Source organism: Lissotriton vulgaris, chromosome 1_1, assembly GCF_964263255.1.
Source record: "Lissotriton vulgaris chromosome 1_1, aLisVul1.2, whole genome shotgun sequence".
Lineage (NCBI taxonomy): Eukaryota > Metazoa > Chordata > Amphibia > Caudata > Salamandridae > Lissotriton > Lissotriton vulgaris.
The window spans coordinates 214224195-214249247 of NC_141685.1; the positions used below are offsets into that span (position 1 = coordinate 214224195).

General features: G+C 42.1%; 1 protein-coding gene across 1 annotated transcript in view; it reads left to right on the top strand.

The window, feature by feature from the left end:
* Positions 1-25053, top strand: part of LOC147740914 (membrane-spanning 4-domains subfamily A member 4A-like) — a 209143-nt gene that overhangs the window by 120921 nt on the left and 63169 nt on the right. Inside the window, exon 6 of the mRNA XM_086936014.1 lies at positions 12372-12488. Within this exon, the coding sequence (XP_086792140.1) occupies positions 12372-12488 (117 nt within the window). The remainder of the gene's footprint in view (positions 1-12371; positions 12489-25053) is intronic.

Sequence of the window (25053 nt, forward strand, 5' to 3'; positions counted from 1 at the left end):
TACTTGTTGAATCATCAACTATGAAACATAGTCTCTGCCATCGATCTAAGGAGCATACCAAATGGGAGAAAGAAAGGAACAAGTAGAGCAAAAATGAGGACAAAGGAGAAGGAGACAATAATGAAGAATTCAAAATATACTTTCCCTAAAAAAAGACAGACAATCTAATAATGAAAAATCCTCCCGTAGGAAGTTCTGCTTCCATAAGTGAGCTATGATTCCTTTAAGAAGATCAGTTTCAATCTGAACCATGTCCCTACTGAAAGTTATATATTATGAATGTTGATTGTTCACTTCAGGATCTATTCTGCCTTTCGCACAAGGCTCCCTTGGTAGAAGCGGGTAAACAGACTGTAAGGAGCATGAAACTATATCACATTCATTGCCAGCTCAAACTCCCTTCTCAACAGAAGCGGGTAATTTCCTGATGCGCCAACATTTGCCCTCTTGTAATACTCCCTCTGTTGAGCGTATCAATTTTAGGGGATTTTTTTTTACTTGAAATGCCCTTTTTTCATTCTCACAGGTAACCTTATTCATGCAGAATATGATAATAATCCACAGCCTCCCCAATTTCTATTTTTTGGGGGGAATTTGTTTTAAAGCTACTATGGACATACTTCTGAAGATGGTGATCTACCTTTGACCAACTTTAATTGCCTTAATACTAGCAGCTACATTGGGACTTATTTGCATAAACGCACATTCTCTCTCAGTATGTGAATGACGGGTATCCTGTTATGAAAAGCTAAATGGACGCTATCCTTTAGCTATCAATTCACTGCTCCCACAAGACAATTACATTTGGGGTCATAAATGCAGTTTTGATATGATTAAAATAGTGTTCCTTAAGAAAGTTGATCATCTCTAGGGATGTAAATAGTACTCCATTACCACTAACAGTGTTCTCTGGATATGCCTCTCTACTTAAGATTTCCAAGACTACTACTTTAGTGGTGGTGACTTCTTTATGGTGTAATCAACTAATACAATAGCATATTGCAAGTGACTTCTCATTTTCTTTAAAAGAACCAGCTATGTTGAAGGCAAATTTTGTTGCCATGGAGATTTAGGTCAGAGTGGTGACTGCAAAGGCAGTATGAGGTCTCTAAGATTTGTATCACATTTGGCAGACATTTCAAACTTTCTTTCAAAATGATCTGCTAGGTCACCAGATGTGCTCCCATGAGGAAAATGTGTGAGCTGCCATGCTGATATATCTATTATGGAAGGCTTTCATGATATTTTTCCTGGCCCCTTCCTGTGTAACATACTTGTCAATTCTGAACAGAATATTTTTCTCCACATTCAACACATTGGCAACCTCATCAAAGAGTGCAATGCAGCTCACAGGCTTTTAATTTGTTGCCAGCCCATGCAGGTCTATTCCTTCACTTTTCTGAGCACATCATCCTGAACATCCTCAACACGCCAACACTTTTCCGTTAACAGAACTTATTACAGAAGAGTACCCTCCCTTATGATAGCCTTCATATCTACATAATTGTTATCAAAGCCTCACATCCATAATCTGGCATGGGTAGCCTAGCTAAAAAGTGTGCACATTTATTATGTTTCCCCAGCACATAATAGACTTTAATACAATATTCCTAGAAATTTGAAACAGGTTCTCAATCCAGACTGTGGATGTTAATCAACCCGCAGGAGTCACAATATGGACCAAGTCATTGTGGTCGGTATGTAGCCCACTTTTTCTTTCTCATAAGAAGTGTATATAATGATTTATAGTCCAAACACAAGCAAGCACTTGGTGCTCAATTAGTGGATATCGTCCTTCTATTTCATTGAATGCCTGAGATACAGATTCTACCACCAACTAATCTCTTACCACTTTTTGAGATAATATCACCCCTAATCCATTTGCATATTCCTCGATTTTGATGATTCACATATTTCCAAAAACAAATGGTCTCAATGTATTTGCTTTGGTAAGGTTGACGATCTTGAATACTTTTTCAATAAAAAGTGAGTAGTACTCGCTAAGCTCACAAAAGAATAGCAATTGTTCTTTATCACTGAGCTGGAGTGTCTGAGATATTCAACTTTACTTTTGAATAAGTGGCACTTGTCAGACATCAAGAAGACCCCTCCATTTCAATTTCGAAAATACATTGCATATAACCTTGTAATGCTGTTTGACAGTTTTAGAGCGAACTCAGATATCATCTTGAGAACATCTGACATTGTCCTCAATGTCTTTATAGAGATGGTACATTGTCCCTTAAAAAACGGATGCTGCAAATGTTTGGTCGAACGGCATTCTCCAGTGGTGAAATAGAAAAAAAGGAGTTATGAATGTAGTTATAGAATACTCAGTTAATTTCATTTGATAATACCCTTTGCACAAATCAAGGGGTAGAAGCACTGCAGCTTCACCAGGAAAATCAATGAATTTACAATGGAAAAAGGATGCTTGTCGATGCTATCTGAATTCAAGGCTCTGAGGTCGACGCACTGCCAAGGTTCCTTTTCTTGTCAGCACTATGAGTGAGACCAACTGCGAGGATCTCATCTCTTCAGTAATTTCCTTGGACACTGAATAAGATTTTGCCGGACCTTCTTTATGTAGAGTGGAACACCTATTCATTTTTATTTGACTGAAAGACAGTTGTGCTTTAGTATGATTCAACAAGTGAACCAGGTTCATTTTCCTAATCCTTTTCTGAACCTCTAAGAAAATTCATGAATAAGCATGGATCTGAAATCTTTTTCACAATGAATAAATTCTTGGTCCACTAGGCTCAAAACTATTTGTAGTAATCTCTGGTCCTTCCAACCTAGGACACATACCCCATTGCAGGCCATATAGATTCTGGAGTCTTTCCTTTAAATTCTAGTTTTATTTAGAAATAACTATTAAAGTCAATGGTCTGTCATGGTAACAGCTTTAATTTCAGGCAAAATCCCAAATTGGTGCACAAACATGAACTCAAAATCTTTCTCAATGATGATTGTGTAAGGTGCTCCAGAGTCTTCAGGTATATTCAACTTGTGACCTAAAAGTTGCATTGAACACATTGGTGGATTATTGATGTACTGATCTTTTTTTTTCTTGTTCTCTAATCACTAGGATCAAGCTGTTAAATTTAAGCTTGTGATCAATCTGCAGTTTTGCTCCAAGGCTTGCATTTTGAGAATCGTGTGCCACTGTTTGCTTTTGAATGTGTTAACGTATCCAATATGTCCTATACACCAACAATTTTTGCACACTTTGCCTGTGGCTGGACAGTTCCTTGAAGGAACCAGGTGAAAAGTACTACCACAATACACAAATGACCATTTCCCTTGCCATTGATTGATCTGTTAGCTCTTGCTTCATTTGTTTGGTAGTGACACATCACACTTCATTTATTTGGCAAGCAGAAAGGTCTTCATTACCTTCATGCACCCATTTTCCGGATTGTTGAATTGATTTGGCTTATTTAGTGACTTCTTCTGGGTGGATTAGCTTGCTGTTGACCATCAACTATTCTTGTATCATTTCATCTGTTTCCTCTCTAAAATTAGAAACCCCTGTCAGCAGCAATGAATTCGTCAATGGATGCTCCCTCCTTTTGCCGTCTGGTGTAGAAATGCTAGCACTTCCGTGTAATAATTATGATGTGCCTAAATTGCTTATCTAGTCAATGCTTCTTCAAAGTCATCACGTTCATCTCCGTTTGCAGGCACCTTTTTTTTAGGTAAAGTGCAAAAAATACCTTGCCTTTCTGACAATAGAAAATGCAACAAAATATCTTTCCTGTGTTTTCCACTCATATTTTGCTACCATCAATATCTACAAAGTCTGAAACTCTTCTTTCCAATGTTCTCAGAGACCAAGTTGCTCTCCTGTGGTACAACAAATAAAAAATAGAACATTCTAATTGGCCAAGAGGTCTTTTAACCTGTTGCTACCTCCCTGCAGGACCAATTATTCTGAATTGTTGGCCGCAACATGAAGATAAAATGTTGTGTCCACCATAACAGAGCACAGGAACTTGGTCCCTATCCCCTGGATTTAAAATACACATAACACACCAGGGGACAAAGTAGGGGTACTCAAACCTATGAGGTGTAGGGGACTAAGAGGGAATTCCCCCAAAAAGGCTGAAATAAAAAACAACTGTGCCACAGGTACCCCTGTACTTCAGTGGGACCCAGCATTGGCCCTCGTGTGGTACCGCAGGACTACCATGGGAGGCACTGTATTGCGAGAGCAAAGCAAGTATCACAAACTGAATCTTGCATGGTATTGTGGTAGCAGGGTTGATTTTTGGGTGGTAAAGCGGAAGTACCACAGTACTACAACATATTTGTAAAATATATATGTGTGAGTGATTGGCTGCCTACAGGAGGTTAAGCTCATGCTCAGTGTCCAACAACACATTGCACATGGTTGCAGACTTAAAAAAGTGTGCGGTAGGGTGTTGACTGCCATAGGGATTGAGTGCATACCTTTTTAAGACTGGTGCATCCTGCTGCGGTGGTCGATTAACTTAAATAAAGACCTTCTATGATCTCTCAAGTAACCAAATGCAAAGACTGCATAGCCTTCACCCTGTGCTGAACCCTATGAAGACAATGAATCCTTGCGCAGGCAACCAATTGATATGAGTGGGCAAGGCACTCTTTTGCACACTCTTTGCCACGTGCACAATCCCTCACAGACAGCACACTTCCTCCATGCACCCAGGCCACTCTTATATCACCAAAACCTCACTACACACAGCCTTCAGCCTATGCCAAAACCTTTCTGGACAGATGGGCTAGGAACCACACACATACATAGGCAGGCCCCTTCGGCACACAGACCTCACATTGTACCAAGTCCTCACAGACAGTCCACTCCCTCCAGACATTCAAACAGCCAAAGTCTCTTAGAAGATCATCAACGCCCAGCTGACAAACTTCATTGAAGAGAACTCCATCCTCAACCTTTCCCAATCTGGATTCTGAAGCGACCACAGCACCAAGACCGTCCACCTCGCCAGTACAGACGACATCCGCACACTCCTCGACCAAGACCACAGCCCTCATCCTACTCGACCTCTCCGCAACCTTCAACACCGTCTCCCACTGCACCCTCGCAGCCAGACTCCATGACGCAGGAATACAGGGAACCGCCATTGACTGGCTCCACTCCTTCCTCACCAGAAGAACCCAAAGGATCAGACTCACACCTTTCCTCTCTGAACTCACAGAGATCAACTGCGGAGTACCACAAGGATCATCGCTCAGTTCCACGCTCTTCAACATCTAGATGGCCCCCCTCAACGCCATTGTTCTCGCCGCCATCGTCCGACAGCATGGACACAGCATTGTATCCTACGCCGACGACACCCAGCTCATCCTCTCCCTTATGAAGGACACCGGAACCACCAGACTCAACTTTCAAGAAGGAATAAAAGACATTGCAGCCTGGATGAGCAGCAGGAGTCTGAAACTCAACTCGGAGAAGACTGAAGTTCTAGTACTCGGACCCTCCCCCCTGCTTGGGACAACTCCTCTGCCCTTGGCAGCTTCCCGCCCCCATTGACCTCACCCGGAACCCTTATTATCATACTCGACTCAATAAATCAGGCATTTGTTGAGCATGACTACTCACCCATAAGGGTCTCAAGGCGCTAGGGGTGGGGGGTGCAGGTTGCAGTCCATCAAGGAGGGGGTCCATCAAAAAGTCAGGTTTTGAGGTTTCTTACGAAGATGGGAAGCAATGTTGTCTGTCTGATGTGGAGTGGAAGTGCATTCCAGGCTTTGGCCACGAGGTAGGAGAAGGAGCCGCCTCCCGTTCTGGTTTTTTTGGTGCATGGGACCACGGTGTAGGAGAGCTGGGCTGATCATAGGGTCCTCCGGGCTACGTGGAATTTGAGTCGGTTGTTCATGTATGCTGGTACTGTGTTGTGGAGGGCTTTGTGTGCGTGGGTGAGCATCCTGTAGGTGACTCTTGCCTCGATGGAGAGCCAGTGGAGTGTACACATGTGCTGGGAGATGTGGAAGTGTTTTGGCAGGTTGAGGACCAGTCTTGTGGCAGCTTTCTGGATGTTCTGTAGCTTGCGGGTGAGGTTTTTGTTTATTCCAGCGTAGAGTGCCTTGCCGTAGTTGAGTCTGCTGGTGACCAGTGCGTGAGTGAAGGGTCTTTCTGTGTTCAAGGGGGATCCATTTGAAGGTCTTACGTAGGAGACGGAGGGTGTGGAAGCAGGAGACAGAGACTGAGTTGATCTGGCGGTCCATTTTTAGCTGGGAGTCCAGGATGATTCCCAGGTTGCGTGCATGGTCTGTGAGGGTGGGTGGGTTTCTGAGGGCAGGGGCCACCAGGTGTTGCTCCAGGCATTGGGGTTTGGGCCCATGATGAGTACTTCTGTCTTGCAGGTATTTAGTTGTAGGCAGCTGTTCTTCATCCATTTGGCAACGGCTTCCATGACTTCTCGAAAGTTGTGTCTGGCGGTGTGGGCTTCATTTGATAGGGAGAGGATGAGTTGGGTGCCGTCTGCATATGACACAATGATAAGGCAAAAACTCACAGGGTATTGGGAAAATATGACCACACCTATCCCCTAATTGGGTTGCAGTAATTTGTTTGGGTGCCACGGACCTGAGATGCAATACCCCTACGTCCCCAATGGAACACTCCACAAAAACAGTTACAGACAAACAATAATCCGGCACTCCGCTCATTAATACAAATGTTGTAAAGGACATATTTTTTAGAAACAAATCAGCAGGTCGTTGTATAACTTCTTTATTCAAAATTCTTCTTTAAAAATGACACGAAGTAGCCAACGCGTTTCGTCCATGCGAACTTCTTCAGGGCAATTGTATTCTTGTTGTGTCCTTTTCCAAACTTTAAATGAGATCTTTCGAACACAAAGAGAAGGAGAGATAGCGGTGTATCAATTGGTTCCAATAATTTCCTCAGTTTGAATGGATGTGATGCCAAATCTCAAGCACTATAGTAGTAAATTCAATACTCATCAGTGAAAAGGTATGGTATTTGAATCTAGTTTAACTTGTAAGACTTAACCATTTTGGTCTTCGGCTGAAAACGTCCTAGCCGTATTTCACTAAATATGGCCAGGAGGTTTGCAGCCGAAGACCAAAGCTGTTGTGTGTGTGGGTGGAGATTCTGTCTTCAATTGCTTTTTTTCTTGTTTTTTTGATGAGTTGGTGGTGGGCGTTGTTAGCAGCTCTGAAGTTGTTGTGAGCTTATGTGGATCTGGGTGTTCCTCCAGACCTTTTCGAGGCGGCAGCAGGTGCGTCTGGACTCTCGAAATTCGCTGGTGAACCATTTGGCATTTCTTGGCATGGGTGTTGGTGTTTTTCTTGATGGGGCAATGGTGTTGGGGCTGTTGGAGTTTTCATCTGTGCAGGGTTCAGGCTGCTGTGTTGGGGTCGCCGTATTCCGCGATGGTTGGGCTGGAGTTGCTGAGTGAAGAGGTGAGCTGGGCTTCGGTGATTCTGGTCCAGTTTCTTCACGCCACACCACAGACAGTTAATCCCCAATAGGAACTAATTGCACAAATATAGGCAACTCACTGCTATGCACGGTCTTTGTCCTGTCCACTTCTCCTCAAGCACAGTCCACTCTCTCGAGACACCCAAGCCCCCTTAGGTGGCAAAAGCACCACTATGCACAGTGCTTGCTCTGTGCCAAACCTGAGACTTATAATATGCAGTAGCAGACTATTGAAGCCATTTGAGGCCAACTCTGTTGTTAAAGGTGTTCGACATTAAGTTACACTGTAAAGATATATTTACGCTTATAGACAGAGATGACACATAACGTGAATAATTTTTCAATCTTTTAAAGGTGGTTCTATCAAGATTTTTAAAAACTAAAAACATGAATTAGAGACATCAAAACTTGGATTAAAAAAACTAAAACAAAATACTTTTTGCACACCTGCTAATGTGCAGTCAAAAGCTAATGCCTGGCTGAGATAATATGCCTACTGCAAACACGAATTTACAGCTATCCATGCAATAGAGAGCAATTTGTTGGTAGAGGCAGTTCCAATCAATGCTCAGGGCACTTGCAGTGTGTGCAGGAGCAGTGTCACCATGTTGCATGCTGGGAAGTAGAGCTCTGGATGAGGAGGGTCCTTCTTCCTCCTGACTCTTCCTCATTGCAGCATTGAGTTGCCTGGTGTGCTTCGACATGATAGAGGCACAGAAAGAATACATTTTCCCAGTAAGTCTGGAGCACTCCCTTTTGCAGAGGCTGCAGGTTACCAGCTTTCTCTTCACCTGGGGAAATGGAGAATTATTCTTAGACAATGGAATGGGCGGTGTTGCGTGGTTCTACTTGCTTCTTCTCCTCTTTATCACCTGAGTGGTGTTCCTGTTCACGTACTCCCAATGCAATTGTTTGTGGCTCAGTTCCCCCCAAAAATCCAAAATTGAAAAAAGCAGGCACTGACGGCTTTTGCGTACTGATAAGTGGCACGCCCTGTGAAGAGTAAGACAATGGGAAGCATCTGTTAAAACATGAAACTAATGATATTAGCCAATGAGATGCTGTTTCTCTGTCTATCACTGGTCCGGTCCTACCAATTATTGGTACCACTGTAACTTGAGACATAAAAATGCCAACATTCCACTATAAGCCTTAAAGTGACCTTTCCTATTTGGGCCTGTGAGGAAATCTCTAGGTTCAAATTTTAACCCCCAGGCTGCGGCCGCGATTTTGCACCTGTGCGGCACATTCCAATTGCGGGTCCGGTCATGACGGCCGGGAGCCGTCATCAGCACACGAGCACTGTGCGCCATGACGGCTCCCGGCCGTCATCAGCATGGAAGGGGTTAAATAACAGTACCTCGTCAAAGTTAAACAAAACTTTTTTCTTTTAAAGTTCAAGTTTCTGCAGTAATAGCGTGGGACCCAGAAGAGGAAGTAAAACCCGCGCAGCACTCCTGCGAAACCCAGTCATTGGTTATATGGGTCCCGCAGGATTACTGTGATATCTATGGCCACAAAGGACAGAAACAACCTTGCATGACTTTTTGCTACCCTCAATTACTGGATTAATGTTTAACAGAGACAATTTGCAGTAAAGCAGTAAATAGAATCCAAAGTCTTCATGGTCTCAGACAGAACTGGAGAACAAAAAACACAGTGTTCATCATCATCATCATGTTAATGCCATTGTGCTCTTGAGCATTTCTGAAAAATTACATGAAGCAAGGCTGGTAAAGGAATCTTTTGTATGGCAGTTTTTTTAAACGTTCAAGCTGGCAGGAGATGACATGCATTTTATGTCAGAAGGTGCTCCACAGAAGGAAGACTACCTGTATTCAAAAACAAAAACAAAACAAAAAAAAAGAAAAGGAAATCAAATGAAAAAAGCAGCGACTGAAAACTGCAAAGAATTGAAAAACAAAAAAGGGAAAATTACAAAAAAAAATCAAAAATCAAATCCACTGGTGATGTATGTGGACTGTGCTTGGGTAAAGATGGTGTGCAGCAAGGGGTTTGCCAATTGCAGGAAGTTGGGAGAGGGCTTGTGGCTTGTGGCCAACGCCTCGCTGCATAAGGCAAAAAGTTGTGCTTAGTGGGAGAGTTGGGTGAATATAATAAAATGAAACAGAATTCGCTAAAAACAAAGGTTTAGTGATGATAATATATTCATAGTTCACATTAAAAATACAGAGAAATTCACTGAAAAAACCAAAGGTTAAAATGAAGATATAGTTAGGTAAAGTGATAAGATTTTAGCTTATGTTTAAAAAAAACTAGAAATGTACTAACAAAAAACAAAGGTTACAATGACGTTACAGTCACATTTACACTGAAATTCACTATTTAGGGTTGACTGAGCTAACTGTAACATGAATCCCCACTATGTCTTGCTTATGACGTCATATAACACATCACTCATGACAGATTGAATAACATAATTGATTACATCTGTGATGAAATATGAAATGACATATGGGCTTAATATGAGTACTTTTCTGTTGGTAAACTGTATAATCATGGGTCAATGGATTGTATTTTAACCATTTTCTACTGTTTTTATGCACTTGTATGGCATTTTTTAAATGCCGAATAAAGTCAAATTGAATTGAAATTGAATTGAGTACTTTTCTTCATATGTCTGGTGTCACTTTGGACTCTTCTTTTTGCTAAGTCTATTCTGACCAGCAGCATTTCAAGAGTTATGATCATCTCTCTAATCATATATGTACACCTCAGAGATGTAAATTTCTCCATCATATCTCCCCAACCCCACCTCTTATTCTGGCCTAAGTCAAAAATCCTTTTGCATACCGAATTTAGAATAAGTGTTACAAATGGCATTTTTTTACATGTGTAAACTGACAAGTTATCCACACATAATATTTAATGGTAGAAAGTCTGCTTACATTCGTAGGTACAAAACATTCCTTGCCATGAATGATTTGGTGGACACATAATGAGTAGGGCTGGGTGGAATCGCCAGAGTTCCATTCAGCAGAATTCTACAGAATTACCTTAAAATTCTGTGGAAATCTGCAAAATTTCGCCAAGGGCCACAGTGAGCACAGCAATGTTCAGTGCATACCCCTCGGTGCCCTTATGCATGGCACAAAGGGGTATTCAGTCCAGTACACTACATACCCCTTGGTGCCTTTAAATAACTATATAAGGGCAGCGAGGTGTATGCTGTGTACTGTAGTGCAGTGCATACCTGTTGATGCCTTTACAAAAGGGGGAACAGCGTTTACAACGCAACTTTTATCATGCAGTACCTTTACCACGCAACTTTTACAACGCAAGTCGTTACAACAAATTGCGCTGGGGGCGCTGTAGGATAGGGAATAGTTTAATTTACTATCTAAAACCTTCTCTACTAACCACAGGGACTGGAGTTGGAATAGTAAATTAAACTATTCACTATCCAGCGCTCCCCAACGCAAGTCGTTGTAACGACTTTCGTTGTAAAACCTGCGTGGTAAAGGCATGCATTGTAAAAGCATGCGTAGTAACAACATACATCCTTACAAAAGTATGTGGGGGCACTGAGGGGTATGCAGTGCACTAAGGTGCACTGCATACCCCTCGGTGCCCTTTGATACATATGGAAGGGAACCGAAGGGTATCCACTCCAATGCATAGCCCTCGGGCCCTAGCATAATTATGTAAGGGCATCAAGAGGTATGAAGTGCTCTCTAGTGTTTTGCAAACCCCTCTATGCCTTTACATAACTATGTGAGGGCACTGAGGAGTATGCAGTGCACTCCAGTGCAGTTCTTACACCACGATGACCATAGATATGTATGGAAGGGCACCAAGGGGAATCCACTCCAGTGCAAAGCCCTCTGGCCCTAACATAATTAGGCACGAGTGGTATGAGCCCTGCAGTGGTACTTAAACAGGGCTGAAAGAGTGACCAGTGCCTCTATCTTTAAAAATCACTACATATTAAAGTTTAATATGCAGTAATTAAAAAAATAAAGGTACTGCTCCCTCTCGGACCCTGTTTAAGTACCATTACTGCGCTAAAATAATTCCGCAGGCTGAATTAATTATTATTTGTGTGTTACTTGAGTAACACAACTTACTAAATTACTCCAATTCCTCCCACCCCTACCAATAAGGTTTTGGATATTAATAAATGTTTGAACCACACCTTGCTTATGGTCATTGGGTTATTGTTTGACAATAGTAGATATGTTTCCAGGACTGTAATGCAGAGTGAACAACCCTACAATTTGTAGAGCTGTAAGGTAAAGATGTTATTTCACAGAGAAAAACTAAATATGAAAAAGGTCAGGGGTAACTGCATGTTTGGGTTACATTTACACATGCATGAATATACACTAATTACATCCATGGATGTTTACATGGTAAAATCTGAGTAGCATGAAATTCAGACAAGTTGTGGAATCCTTTGTTAACCATCCTGTTATTGGAAATTTACTCTAACCATTGAGAGCATATAAGTTCATTTCTAAACCTATTGAGAATATACAGATTACACATCTTGGAATTGGATTTCTAATATAGACATTCCACTAACTCTTCAGAACTGGTCAGTACGGGCGCAGAAACATTGATTTGTGTGTTTATTGGCGCATATCTGCACGCATATTAGAAACCACTCCAAGTACTAATTACAATAAGATCAAATGAGTGATAAAAAGAAGAGAGAAGCTGAAACTGTATTACTGTTATTTCCCTGTGTACCAAATGTGTGATATCCTATTAGTTACACCCTCAATCATATCAAAACTGAAATAAAATGTATGCCTTCTTTCTTTCTTTCTTTTCTTTCTTTCTTTCTTTCTTTCTTTCTTTCTTTCTTTCTTTCTTTCTTTCTTACCTAGAAAAGACCTTCTCCTTCTCAATCTCTGGTAAATGTTTTAACTGTTGTTTTGTTTTTCTTTTGCAGATTTACCACGATTGTATTCTGTCATTCCTTCTGCTGGTCTGTTGCCTGGAAGTTTGCATCTCAATCTCCACCTCTTGTTTTGGTTGCAAAGTTGTGTGTGATCCTGAAGAAGGCCAGGTAAAGAGGGTTGAAACTTCCATGTACCCTGCTTTCAATGCTAATATTGGTGATCTTTCTGCATTGATGTTTTACGTACTTCCCTTGTCATACACCCTCACAGAAAGCCAAATGCTTCCCCCAGTCTGTAATGGGATATCAATACTGGCCGACTTTTCTTTACCCTCTAAAAATCAACGTTAGTGGGTTCGCTGTTTAGTGAAGTCAGACATTACCTCCTGTTAGGAGTCAGTAGTCTTACAATGGTTTTCCAAAAAAAGTAGATCTGGAATGGCAAACTAAATTTAAAGAAAGTATAGTTTACTGAATGTGACGATGCTGCACACCCTACCTACTGATATTAATGTACATAATAAAAGGAATGAAAAGAGTAACATTCGACGATAGAGGAAATTAGAATGTGTAAAGGTTGGTACATACTGGTGGTACCACAACCCTGGACAGAAATGTTCTTTAATAAGTCATAAAAACTTGAAGCATCATAAACCAATCTAACATTTAATTAATTAACTATATGAATAAGTAAATGTAGCATCCATATTAAAATTTACTAATTATCAGTCCATTTCCAAGTTTGTTAGAGAACTGCATTGGCTTCCAGTTAGACACAGAGGGCCTCATGACTAAGTGACTCGAAAAGCCTCCGACCACAGGTAGGAGGCTTTCAGAGTCACATCATGGGTTTCACGTTCGACCCCCGCATTACCATGCAGGTGGTCGAAAGCGAAACCAGGTGGTCATTCTGGCTGGATTCCGACGGGCTCACAGAGGCCTCACCGTCATCACTACGGACGGCGTTTCCGCCGTCAGGATTACGATGTCAGTTTCCAACATGCTTTCCATGTCAGGCTATCTGATGTGGAAAGCCTGTTGAAAAGCAAACATGGGAGCCCCTAGCAGGGCCCCCTTCTCCCTGCAGCCTTCGGGTGGGGTCCGAGGTGTGCCACCGTTAATCCTTAAGGTGCCTGCCACACAGTGCAGAGATGAACAGATTTTCCCATTTCTCTATGGGAGCTAGTGCTATGGCCGGTTTACAGCTGCAGCACAAGCTCCCATAGAGAAATGGGAGTATGTCTCATAACAGTTGTGTGCAGTGACAAGACTCCACTGAGTGACTGGAGGATGCTGTTCTGTGTTCTGGAAGGGACCAAGAGCCTCACGTTCTGCTTCCCATCAGTTTCAGTCTCTACCAGACCTGCCTTACCCTTTGCACCCAACGAGGCCAGACCTCAAGGGGGACCCAAGAAGTTCGCTCTCCACCACCAGGCTGCATCTGGGGGAGAAAGGTGTACAGCTGAACAAAGCAAGCAAGCAGGGGAAAGGGTTAATACCATCTGTGGGTGGCGAAGGATTTGGAGGCGGTGCGGCCTCCACTACAGGTGTCTCCCCAAGGCCTAGTTGCACAATAAGGCAGTTGCGGCGGTATTACCACCCACCGGCACCAATGTGTTGCACCCCTAAATGGCAGCTCAGTCCAAGAGCCAGTTGCAGTGACCCTTATGCACACTTTCATCGACAAGTCTACATTTCAGCACCCCATCGGGCGTGGGTAAGCATCTAAGGGGTAAAATATGGCAATTGTGGGTCAAATAGGCTGAATTGGACAACACCTAGCAAGGCCTGGCAAAGGCCCCCCTCTTCTACCAGGCCTACCCTCGTCTTGCAGTCAGGAGGGGTCCCGTGGATCACAGTCATCCACGGACCACCTCTCCGCTGACTGAATTTTTAAAGTTCAGCGGGCAGGGTATTTTTTCGGGCTTGGGGGAGTTAGTGGTTTTCAGGGCTCAAGGGGGAATTGGAGAAGTTTTATGGGATCGGGGTTAAATTAGTTTTCAGGGATCAGGGTGGTGTCGGGTACTTTTTGTGGCTAGGGTTGGTCTGGGTATTTGTTATGGCTAAGGGCAGGTGCCATAGGATTGGATCTTTACCACACATCCCTATACCAGTCATGCCTTTCCCAAGAAATTGCATGGTGAAGGCATGCTTGGTAAAGGGATTCGTTGTTCAGACGCAAGCGTGGTTTAGCCTTACGTACCTCTGTCATACAACCCTTGTGGTCCATATCACATCAAAGTATAACATATAAACACCTTTCAAGATTAATATCTAAAAAAAGAGTTCCTACAAAAAATGTATACAAATACTAAGAGGCATCAATTAATCCCAATGCTCTAATAGTAATGCAACAATTAATCAATCCAAATTCATATATGTGAATGAATTCTCAGAATCAATAAAAAAATTGAAAAAACAGAATATCGAACACATTCTTAAAACACAGTCCTAATCGCTATTGTTTAAGTTGTTTCAAAGTTTAACACAAAATGATGTTCAACAGTTAATCCACATAGTGTATTGGGTTGGTAAATTCTAACAAACATCCCCTAAGCGTTATAGGCACATATCATCATCACACGCTCAAAACAAGCCATGCTATGAGATTTCTGCATAACACTTACATGCCATAGCATATCTCAAACAGAACACAATACTAAAAATTATGGAAATAAACTCTCCTCTAAACCTCCCAGTGAGATTTAGAAAGACAGTCATTCTATAAGGGTTATTGAGCCATATCATCATGTTGACTTTAGTGGAGAAGTGTGGCTCAATGGTTAGAGCGGCAGACTCTGATGCAGAGGTCTAGCCCGGGACCAGGGTTCAATTCCCTGTCTCGGCAGGTCTTGGGCTCAAAATTCCACAGACCTGATAATTCTTGCCTCGGTGCCTGTTCCAATCATGGAGTCCCACTCTGCAACTCTGGGCAATAGCTTGCTTAATCTCCACAACGGCCTCCACAACACTAAGGATGCCTGGCCTCCACCTTGGGGGTGCCCAGGAGTGGACGCCTCACAGGGAAAGCCAGGATGGGTTCCACTAAGTAACAACACGGGTTTGGCATAAAGCACAGTAAGGCTGTGCCAATCAGGTAATGAACAAAACAGGTTGCCAGTACTGTGCAACAATTTGCTAAGCAGTAGATGAATGAGCGAGCAATTGTTCATTCCCAAATGACCACTCTTTCAGTCAAGATTCTAGTATAAAAATAATTTTACTTTTATTTTTCGTTTTGAAAATTAGACTTATTTTTGAATTTTTAAATTTTCTTGTTATCAACAATAAACATCAAACATTTTGAACAATAAGGAGAAGTGGAGCATATTCATGGACGGGAAAAGTGGTTGTGAGGGTGAATTAGGCAGACATTTGACACAATACTAGACACCATAAATACACACAAGACAATGGGTGAACACAAGTCGATGACAGGGGAAATGGTGACAGTTGGTGGTGTAGTTTTTTCAAAAGATTTGAAGGAACTAGATAGTTAGTCCTCAACAGAAGGTTATACCCTCGTCCTATTTACAATCACAGGAATACCCTAGTACATTTAATGAAAAAATGCATCGAAACAATAACAAAGACCATCTAGAGCTTCAATAATTCCTGGTTTGCAGTTATTATGCAAGGTAATGATTGGTCTAAACACTCAAAAGTGACACCACGGTCAACTAGCACCTTGGTCTACGCGTTTCGAATCCTTGTATAATCAAAGGATTCTCTTCAGGACCATACACATTTAATCTGTTGAAGAGTTTATGAGGGCTTGAAGCTGTAGTTAATAGCAAGTTGGTTCTGTCATGCCCTATTACGAATTGAGAGTCCAAATATTCCGGATCCGTGTCCGTCTAATCTTTGAATAGCCTCGTGGTTGAATCTGTGGCTATGCGTCCGTCTCCTCCAGTCTGAGTCGCATCCAAGTGTGTACGCGATACACACTTGGATGCAATGCAATTCGTAATAGGGCATGACAGAACCAACTTGCTATTAACTACAGCTTCAAGCCCTCATAAACTCTTCGACAGATTAAATGTGTATGGTGCGGAAGAGAATCCTTTGATTACACGGAGGTAGAACTATTTAGAAGCACCAGACGAGTATTCACATTTTAGCTTGTATTATTTATGTATGTTCATATGAATATATGTCATAGCTATAAGACCATGCTATTGTAGTAATATTTCTTCTTACTGCTTACACTGTACGTATTATATTTCGCATACTGTCTTGCTCATATCTCTTGCACGAGAAATAAGACTGTTCAATAAATCCTTTTATCGAAATGCCCATCTATCTATTTCTGTGTAACTCTGAAGAAATTAAGCATGCCCGATTGACTGAGTGAAACTTATCTATTGTTTCCACTATTCTGAGAACTGTTCTGACTCTAAGGGAAACAAAGTTGTCATGTTTATGCGGTTGTCAGGAACTATCAAGTACTTGATAGAGGCATACTGACCTCAGTCCTACACCAAAACTATTGTGTATATTATTCCAATGCGCAGAGCATATATGGGAAATAGGAACTACACTACATGGCACCCAACGGTTTGGTAAGGCACTAATTAACACCAGATACGGAAGTAACTCAGTTGTGCTTTTCTTAGAGGCCCCCTACTCATAATATTCCAATAGACGTCTGGAGTGGGTAGGGTTAATATCCGCCATAGCTGAGTAGGACGAAAATCCTATGTATTAGCTGTTTGGTTTGTTCAACGTTGAAGGATATAGTGTTCCAAAATATTGTGCACCTTACCTTTGTTTCCTTGAAATCTGCTCTGCATTTTTCATTAAACAATGTCCTAAAACAGGAAGAGTAATACCATGACCGGTGAGGTTGCGACTGACCCAGTCATAACAGCTTTTAATCATACAGCTTTTAATGAAACTGATGAGGGTGTTATAAACATCCATTCAAATTTAAGGAAAGCCATCACTCTAAAACGTATAAAACATGGCCTTTCACCAAGAGGTGGTAGAGCATTTTTCGTGATAGAGGCACATGAATCTTTTCAGACAGAGGTATTCTAATCATGGATAGTATTCCCAGAATCAAATCCACTAACAACATTTTTTCACTTCTACGAAGAAGATGAACCACCTAAGGAATATATTCCTTTCCAGGATGTTGAAATTCCGCTCACATACCAGGAGCATAATCTCTGGTTTAAAGGGGCCCTAAAATATTTCAATCACATTACCAGGCTCGGTCCACTAGGTAGACCAGGAGCAACATGGCCGATTTTAGCCGGCTACACACCTCATCCTGACATTGAAATAATGTCAGACGAGGAATTACTCACTCAACTCAAAGAGTTGATAAGAATTTACAGACAGTTAGCCAAATATGTCATGCGGACTAATACAGTCCAACCACCATTAACCATTCCAAATCAAACCTCTCACCAGGGGAATGCACTAAAAATTACTCCACAGACTTTACACGCAGTCATGGGTAAAATGGCCACAAAACGTGAACAAATCCCATTCTGGATAGCTCAAAAAATTACTCAAATCGAAGCAGTATTTCCTAATACTAGCCCTTATGAGAAACACAGAATCCTAACAATCTGTTTACCGATGGGGATCAAACCACATCTGGAAGAATGCACCACTTGGGGCACAGTCTTTGCTGCCATCTATACTAAAACACATGGTGTTCCATCTATTGCGGTAATACCAGATGTCCTGAAACAAATTCAAAACAAAAACGGGGCAGAGCCTGCTCTAAATTTAGGCATGAAATTACTGAAAAACCAAGTCCAAACAATATTATTATCTAATATAAAAGTGGCAATCCGCCAACGCTTAAGGGAACTTGATGTAACAGAATATCAACAAAAACTACCCAGAATAATTGAAAAATCCTATGAAGAATTAGGCAGAGACAGTTTAGGTGGGAAACCTTTGAAACTACAACTGTCTGGAGTTCCTGAAAAGGACTCTATTACACAAAATCCTACATCTTCTAAAAAGAGTGTGAAAATAACAAACTACATTCAAAACGGAAACATTCTAAATCTCAAGGTATGTCTCCTCAAAAGGAGCCCTCTGAAAGGAGGTCTAACCTCAGGAATAGGGATAATTTAAAAAACCTGACAGGTATCAGGATACTGATACACGTTCCTCTCGTACCTTTCAGATATCGTCATAGACATCCGAAAGAAGAGGAAAGTCAGATCACAAAGAAGAACGTGTGAAGTCCAAAGACGATCAACACGCAAAAAAAAAAAAAAATCAATTCTCAAGGAAGAAGGTAGCAGGTCTGAAGATCAGACATGCAGAGAATTCTGAGAACACAACTCAAGAACAGAGAATGGGCTCAGACAATGCTGGACAGTGCAGCAGAAGTAACAATAGCTCGACAGAACCTGAAGGAACTTCTGGAGATAGTGGACTTGAATAAGTACATAACAGTAGAGACTGTAGACACCAGGGTTAGTTCTCCACAAAAGTTATATGAAATAACACTCCGGATGGGAGAGACTTTCAAAGGGTTATAATATACTTCTAGCAGAACAGGTCTGGCCACCAGAATTTGTCAGGAAGTGTCCACATGGCGAAGACATCATTATGCCAGCCTTCTCCAACCATGTTCCAGTACATTTAAAATATACTTATGCCAGGAAATGGGAAGTTGCCCAAGCCCCCGCATTATATAAAAATCATGTAGGATGGGATGAGTACTCACCTCACCACTAGATCCAGTTAAAAAATCAACCTACTGCACAAAGGCAGTACCCAATAAAGCAAGAAGCTAAAAAACAGGTTAGGGAGATCTTAGATCAACTTGAATACCAATTGGTGATTGAAACATGCACCTCATCAATGAACAATCCTTTGTTTCCTGTATCCAAACCAGACAATACATTTCATCTAGTTTTGGATTACAGACACCTGAACTCTTGTTCTAAGACATTTGCAGTGCAAAATGCGCATAGTATAACTTAATGAATAACATAGTGCATAAAAAATATAATTCCACATTAGACATTTCAAATGGTTTCTTTTGTCAAAACATAGCACCTGAAAGCAGGTACTTGACAGCTTTCTCAATAATGGGGAAGTAGCACCACTTTTGTGGATTCCAACAAGGATTCAAGAACAGCCCGGGGTTGTTCTCAGTAAGAGTAATAGAGTTACTACAAATTTATGATGACGAGGCATTCTCATATGTCGATGACATCTATCTGACAGACGATGACCTGGATAGGCTCTTGAACAGGGTGAATACCATTATATTGGGCTTCGCCTCTGAGGGCTACAAATTCAATTTCAAGAAATCAAGAATTGCCCACCTCAATGTCCTTTTCCTAGGATATGAGCTTTCAAGTGAAAGCAAACGCCTGGCAGCCAACTTTTTAGAAAAGTGTGTGCTGCTCCAACCTCCAAAAACGCTGAAAAACTTACAGTCAATTCTAGGTTTCCTAAATTTTGGAAGAACTTACATTCTAAATTACCCAGAAAGAGTTAAACCTCTCTACTAATTAAACAAACCTGATTTCAAAATCAAAAATTTGGACACAGGAACACACAGATATCCTGCATTCACCTCAAGCTGACATGTTAGCAACAAATCACTTACTAACACTCGTAAACGTACGCAATTCGTCCACAAGAACAGCATCAGGGTCTCAACTAGCACAGACGACGCGCTCAGCACCGCCAAACACATGCATTTCCAGATCCACACATACCCTAACTCCACCCTCAGAGGCACCCTCATCTACCGACCCCCCGGAACCCGCCCCCAGTTCAGCGACTACATCACCGACTTGATCAGCATGCATGCCCTGACCTCCACTGACTACATTCTCCTCGGAGACCTGAACTTTCACCTTGAGAAAAACAATGACAACAACTCCATAACCCTGATCTATAACCTCGCCAACCTCCGACTGAAGCAACTCGTCACAACCCATTCCGTTTCAAAGCCTCCGAGATCATCTGCGGTGCACCCCAGGGATCCTCCCTCAGCCCGACGCTGTTCAACATTTACATGGCCCCGATCTCACACGTAGCCCGTCAGCACGACCTCAGCGTAATCTCCTACGCTGACGACACTCAGCTGATCCTCTCCCTCACCAAGGACCCTATCACCGCCAAAGCCAACCTCCACGAAGGAATGAAGGCCGTTGCTGACTGGATGAAGACCAGCTGTCTGAAGCTGAATTCGGACAAGACGGAGGTCCTCATCCTCGGCTCTAACCCTTCAGCCTGGGACGACTCCTGGTGGCCGCCGGCACTGGGGGCAGCCCCGACACCCACCAACCATGCACGCAACCTGGGAATCATCCTTGACTCAACGCTCTCAATGACCAAGCAATTCAACGCCATCTCCTCCTCCTGTTTCAACACCCTCCGCAAGCTCCGCAAGATCTACAGATGGATCCTGATAGATACAAGAAAGACAGTCACCCAGGACCTCGTCAGCAGCAGACTTGACTACGGAAATGCCCTCTACGCGGGAGCCCCGACCAAGCTCATCAAACAACTATAACGCATCCAAAACGCCTCGGCATGACTGATCCTCGACATACCACGCCACGGCCACATCACCCCCCACTCGAGAAACCTGCACTGGCTCCCGTCAACAAGAGGATATCCTTAAAGCTCCTCACCCAAGCACACAAGGCAATCCACAAGACAGGCCCAGTCTATCTCAAAAGACGGCTCTCCTTCTACATCCCCAACCACCAGCTACGCTCTGCCGACCTCTCACTCCCCACCGTCCCGCGCATCCAAAGAACAACCACTGGTGGGAAATCCTTCTCCCACTTCGCCGTCAGGACATGGAACACCCTCCCACTGAGCCTACGACAGACCCAAGACCTTCCGACCTTCTGTAGGATACTCAGGAACTGACTGTTCGATTAGTAGCACCCCCCCCCGCGCCTTTAGACCCTCGCTGGTATGCAGTGCGCTTTATAAATGATTGATTGATTGATTGATTGATTAATTGATACGAATCATTCTCTGAGCTCTAGCTCAGGGGAAACGCATTATTGTCATGACTCCAGTACCAGCCTTAGAGGCAGTTACAAAAGCGAGCATTCCGAAAGCAAAAGCTTTACATCCAAGATGGATACAATGGGCTTATTTTCTTGCTGCAACAGATGTTGAATATGTTTTTGATCCTTATTTGAAAACACGAGCATTCCTCCAATACGAACACAAATGTCCTCTGCCTACTGAGATTCTCCCTCTTGATCAGTACGAATTCATAATTTATACTGACATATCTGCACAACCCGCTACGGAGAGTAAACAAGCTTAAAGTGCAGCATGCGCAATCAATAAAGGTCGTACACGCAATGGTAAATTCCGACCAATGGTCACGAAAACACAATCTCTAGGCGATTGTACAGCTCAGCGAGCTGAACTACAAGCATTGAAATTGGCACTTGAAAATACGGATCGCGAATTCCCCACACTTATTGTGTGCGATTCTTTTTACTGTGTTAAATTATATAATGAATATTTACAGAATTGGCTTCAAAATGGTTTCAAAGATGCAAAAGGTGGCACAATCAACCCTTTGGGAACAAGTAGTTCAGTATGAAAAGGACTACAAAACACTTGCATAATACAAACGCTGAGTCATCAGCGTGATGGCGTTCATGTTGCAGGGAATTCATTGGCTGATGAAGCCGCAAAGGGGGCTGTGCAAACAGCTTCCGTAGCTGCGATCACTCGTTCAAAAACGAGAATAGGGAGTGAGATATTATTGGCAGTCAATGCGTCAAGCAAAGGCAGCGGTGCAGCGTTACCTAAAAAGTTTCCACTCAAATACTCGTATATAATTGATGCGAACAACGTTCCGTTTGCTCGAATCCCTGGAGTGGGGATAGAGTAATTCCAAACATGGAACAAAGATTAGGACTAATCCTAGCAGCACGTAAAGGGATAGCCTTTGCCCATGCAGGTGTTTCTTCCACAGTATCATTAATAAAACAGAGATATTGGTGGCCTGGCATTAGGAGAATGTGAAATATGCCAGAAGTTGAAAGTCTCTACAGTGAAACGTCCTGTGCAGACGCCCCTGTTAATTTCAGATAAACCATTAGCGTGTGTTTACCTGGATCACTGCGGTCCCTTGCAAAGGGATAGTAACTCTAAATATATCATGGTCACAGTGGATTTGTGCTCAAGGTTCCTACGGATATGGCCTCAGCGCTCGGCTGATGCTCGAACTGTTATAAAAGATTTGTGAGTCTTCATTGGCACATATGCAATAGGCACACTACACTCTGACCAGGGCCCTGTGTTTAGTTCTCGAGCTTACAAAGAAGTCATGGCCAGTTAGGGTGTAGCATTGCGGTACACCTCTCCATTCCATCCTGAGGGAAATTCTGTTGTGGAAAGGAAAATCCGGGACATAAAACAGTCTATAACAGCTAGGGTATTAGGTTCGGGTGATGGGTGGGTCAAACATTTTTCTAGGGTCCAACGCTCATTAAACAATTTGCCAAGAAGTTCTCTAGTGGGTGTCACTCCATATGAGGTCCTGTTTGGGACAGGAATATGGGTCCCAGATCTCGATTACAAAGTCACAGTGGTGGAAAATAAACCTTTTGACATCAAAGATCGTTTGGCTGTTTTACAGGATCCAAATGAACTAAGATCGAAGCAAAGCAACGTGTTCCTGAAGCCAACCACCACTGGGGAAAATCTAGCCGTCCCAACCAGGCCTGTCTGGATCCCAAAAGATGGGGATCTAGTCAGTGAGAAGATCACTGATAGGAAGGAATTTGGGCCTTCTTAAAGACAACCAGTACCTGTCCTAGCCATCCACGGATCAAAAACAGTACTTCTGCTCCCCCTTGCTGGAAAAAAGGAGCAAAGATTTGTGTCCATCGATCTCATCAAACCATACTATGTGGCCAATACTAAGCAGTAGGCAATGCGGACTCCGACCAAGTAGCAGACGCACTCCTCTAGCTACTATCCAAGAGGTTCAAACTGAAAGACTCATCACTTTCGAAGAGTCAGAAGTGAGAAATTAAGGACTGAGCAACAATGCTATGAAACGTATTCCTCTTGAAACCCAAATAACAGTTTGTCCTGATACACTTGTCTACACCAACGTAACACAAGATCAACTGAATCCAGTGATTTCAAAGAATCCTTATGCAATTCCAACCATTGACAGAATTGCCTCTGGCTATTTCATTAACTTTGATACATTTTCTGAGGATCCCAGCGAACCTGAAACAACGCCATCACAAAGAACTTTCAAAGAACAAGCAACAGACTTTATTCTTTTCCTGATAAAAACGTATCTGGTTTCACCATGGATTGAACTATAGATTGTTTCTAGAATTTTTTTTTTCTTTCTGCTTTGGCTAGCTTTAGTAATGTCTATGATTATGCTGATAAATGGAAGATTTATTCAAATGGACACAGCAAGTAAAGAAGTGAAATTACTTCTGAAACCACACAAATCCTCCCATTGTGAAGCAAGAGACTTGTCATCAGTGAACAACACAGCCGTTCCTATACAAGATGGTATAGTTTGGGACAAAACTGAATATGACATATTCGGCCCGTCGGAACTTTTGAATATTCCACACTTATTTAAAATTTCATTAAGTGACTTTATTACCTCTAGTTCCTTTTCTGATGATTGGGACTTCGAGACTGCTAATAACATTATGTCCGATCTAGAAAAATCGGCTGCATTCTCTAACCATGATTATTTAGAGGGTACATCCGAATATGAACAGCTTTATTGTTATAACCACTATGGTCATGATTTCTTGCATAAATCTGCAACACCTAGAAATGTATTTATGTCTAACCAATGTCCTACACCACCAAAGGGTAGCTCAAAAAAGTTTGCAATGAGGTTTCCATATTTTTCAGGGTTCAACATATTCAATCCACAAACATTTTATTTAAAAAATGTGATCAAAACAGGAATGAAAAATATGTTAACCAATACAAAACAGATTTATTCTGCAGCCTTTATTGCCCAACTGTCTAGACAAGGTTTCGACTTTTGGAAAGAAACAATTGACACAAAATCTGTCTGGGGTACAAAAGATTGGCAAGTGCAGGGGATGGAAGCTTTGGCTAGAGCCTGTATCATCCCACAGCAAATAATGTTTTTGAATGACACTGTTCAACTAACGTCTTGCCTTATATTAGCCAAGATCAAAAACATATCTACACCTGCAAGTAATAACAATACGCAGGGGGAGGTTGACGTACATAGTATTTTACAAAACAACAGATCAGATCCTGAATGGATAAAATGGTTGCTCTGGCCCACAGACACAAACACCTGTCAAGAAAGATTCCTGATCAAAATACAGGGTTTTACTTTCAATAGGCCAGACCCACGTTATCTTCAACGACAGCATCCAGGGGTAGAAACAACATACAGTGTAGGAAAATTATGCCTTGATTGACTACAGAAATCTACACTTGAGGATGTGAAACAACACTTATCTTTACCTAAAGAAGGCGCAGACCATAGGGATTTCTTGCTAGGTCCAAGAAAACTGTGTCAAAAACTTTCCATATATCCAGGTATCTATGCTGCTTATAATGAAATATGGATGGTTACCCAAGAAGACGCTGCAAAGAATACAATAATGTAATCGTATTCATTAAGAAAAATCTCTTGCTGTAGTCGAAAATGGGTTAACGACTCTGTCATCCAGGATGTATTCATTGGGCAACATTGTATCCTCTGCCATAGACATTATGAAACAAGATT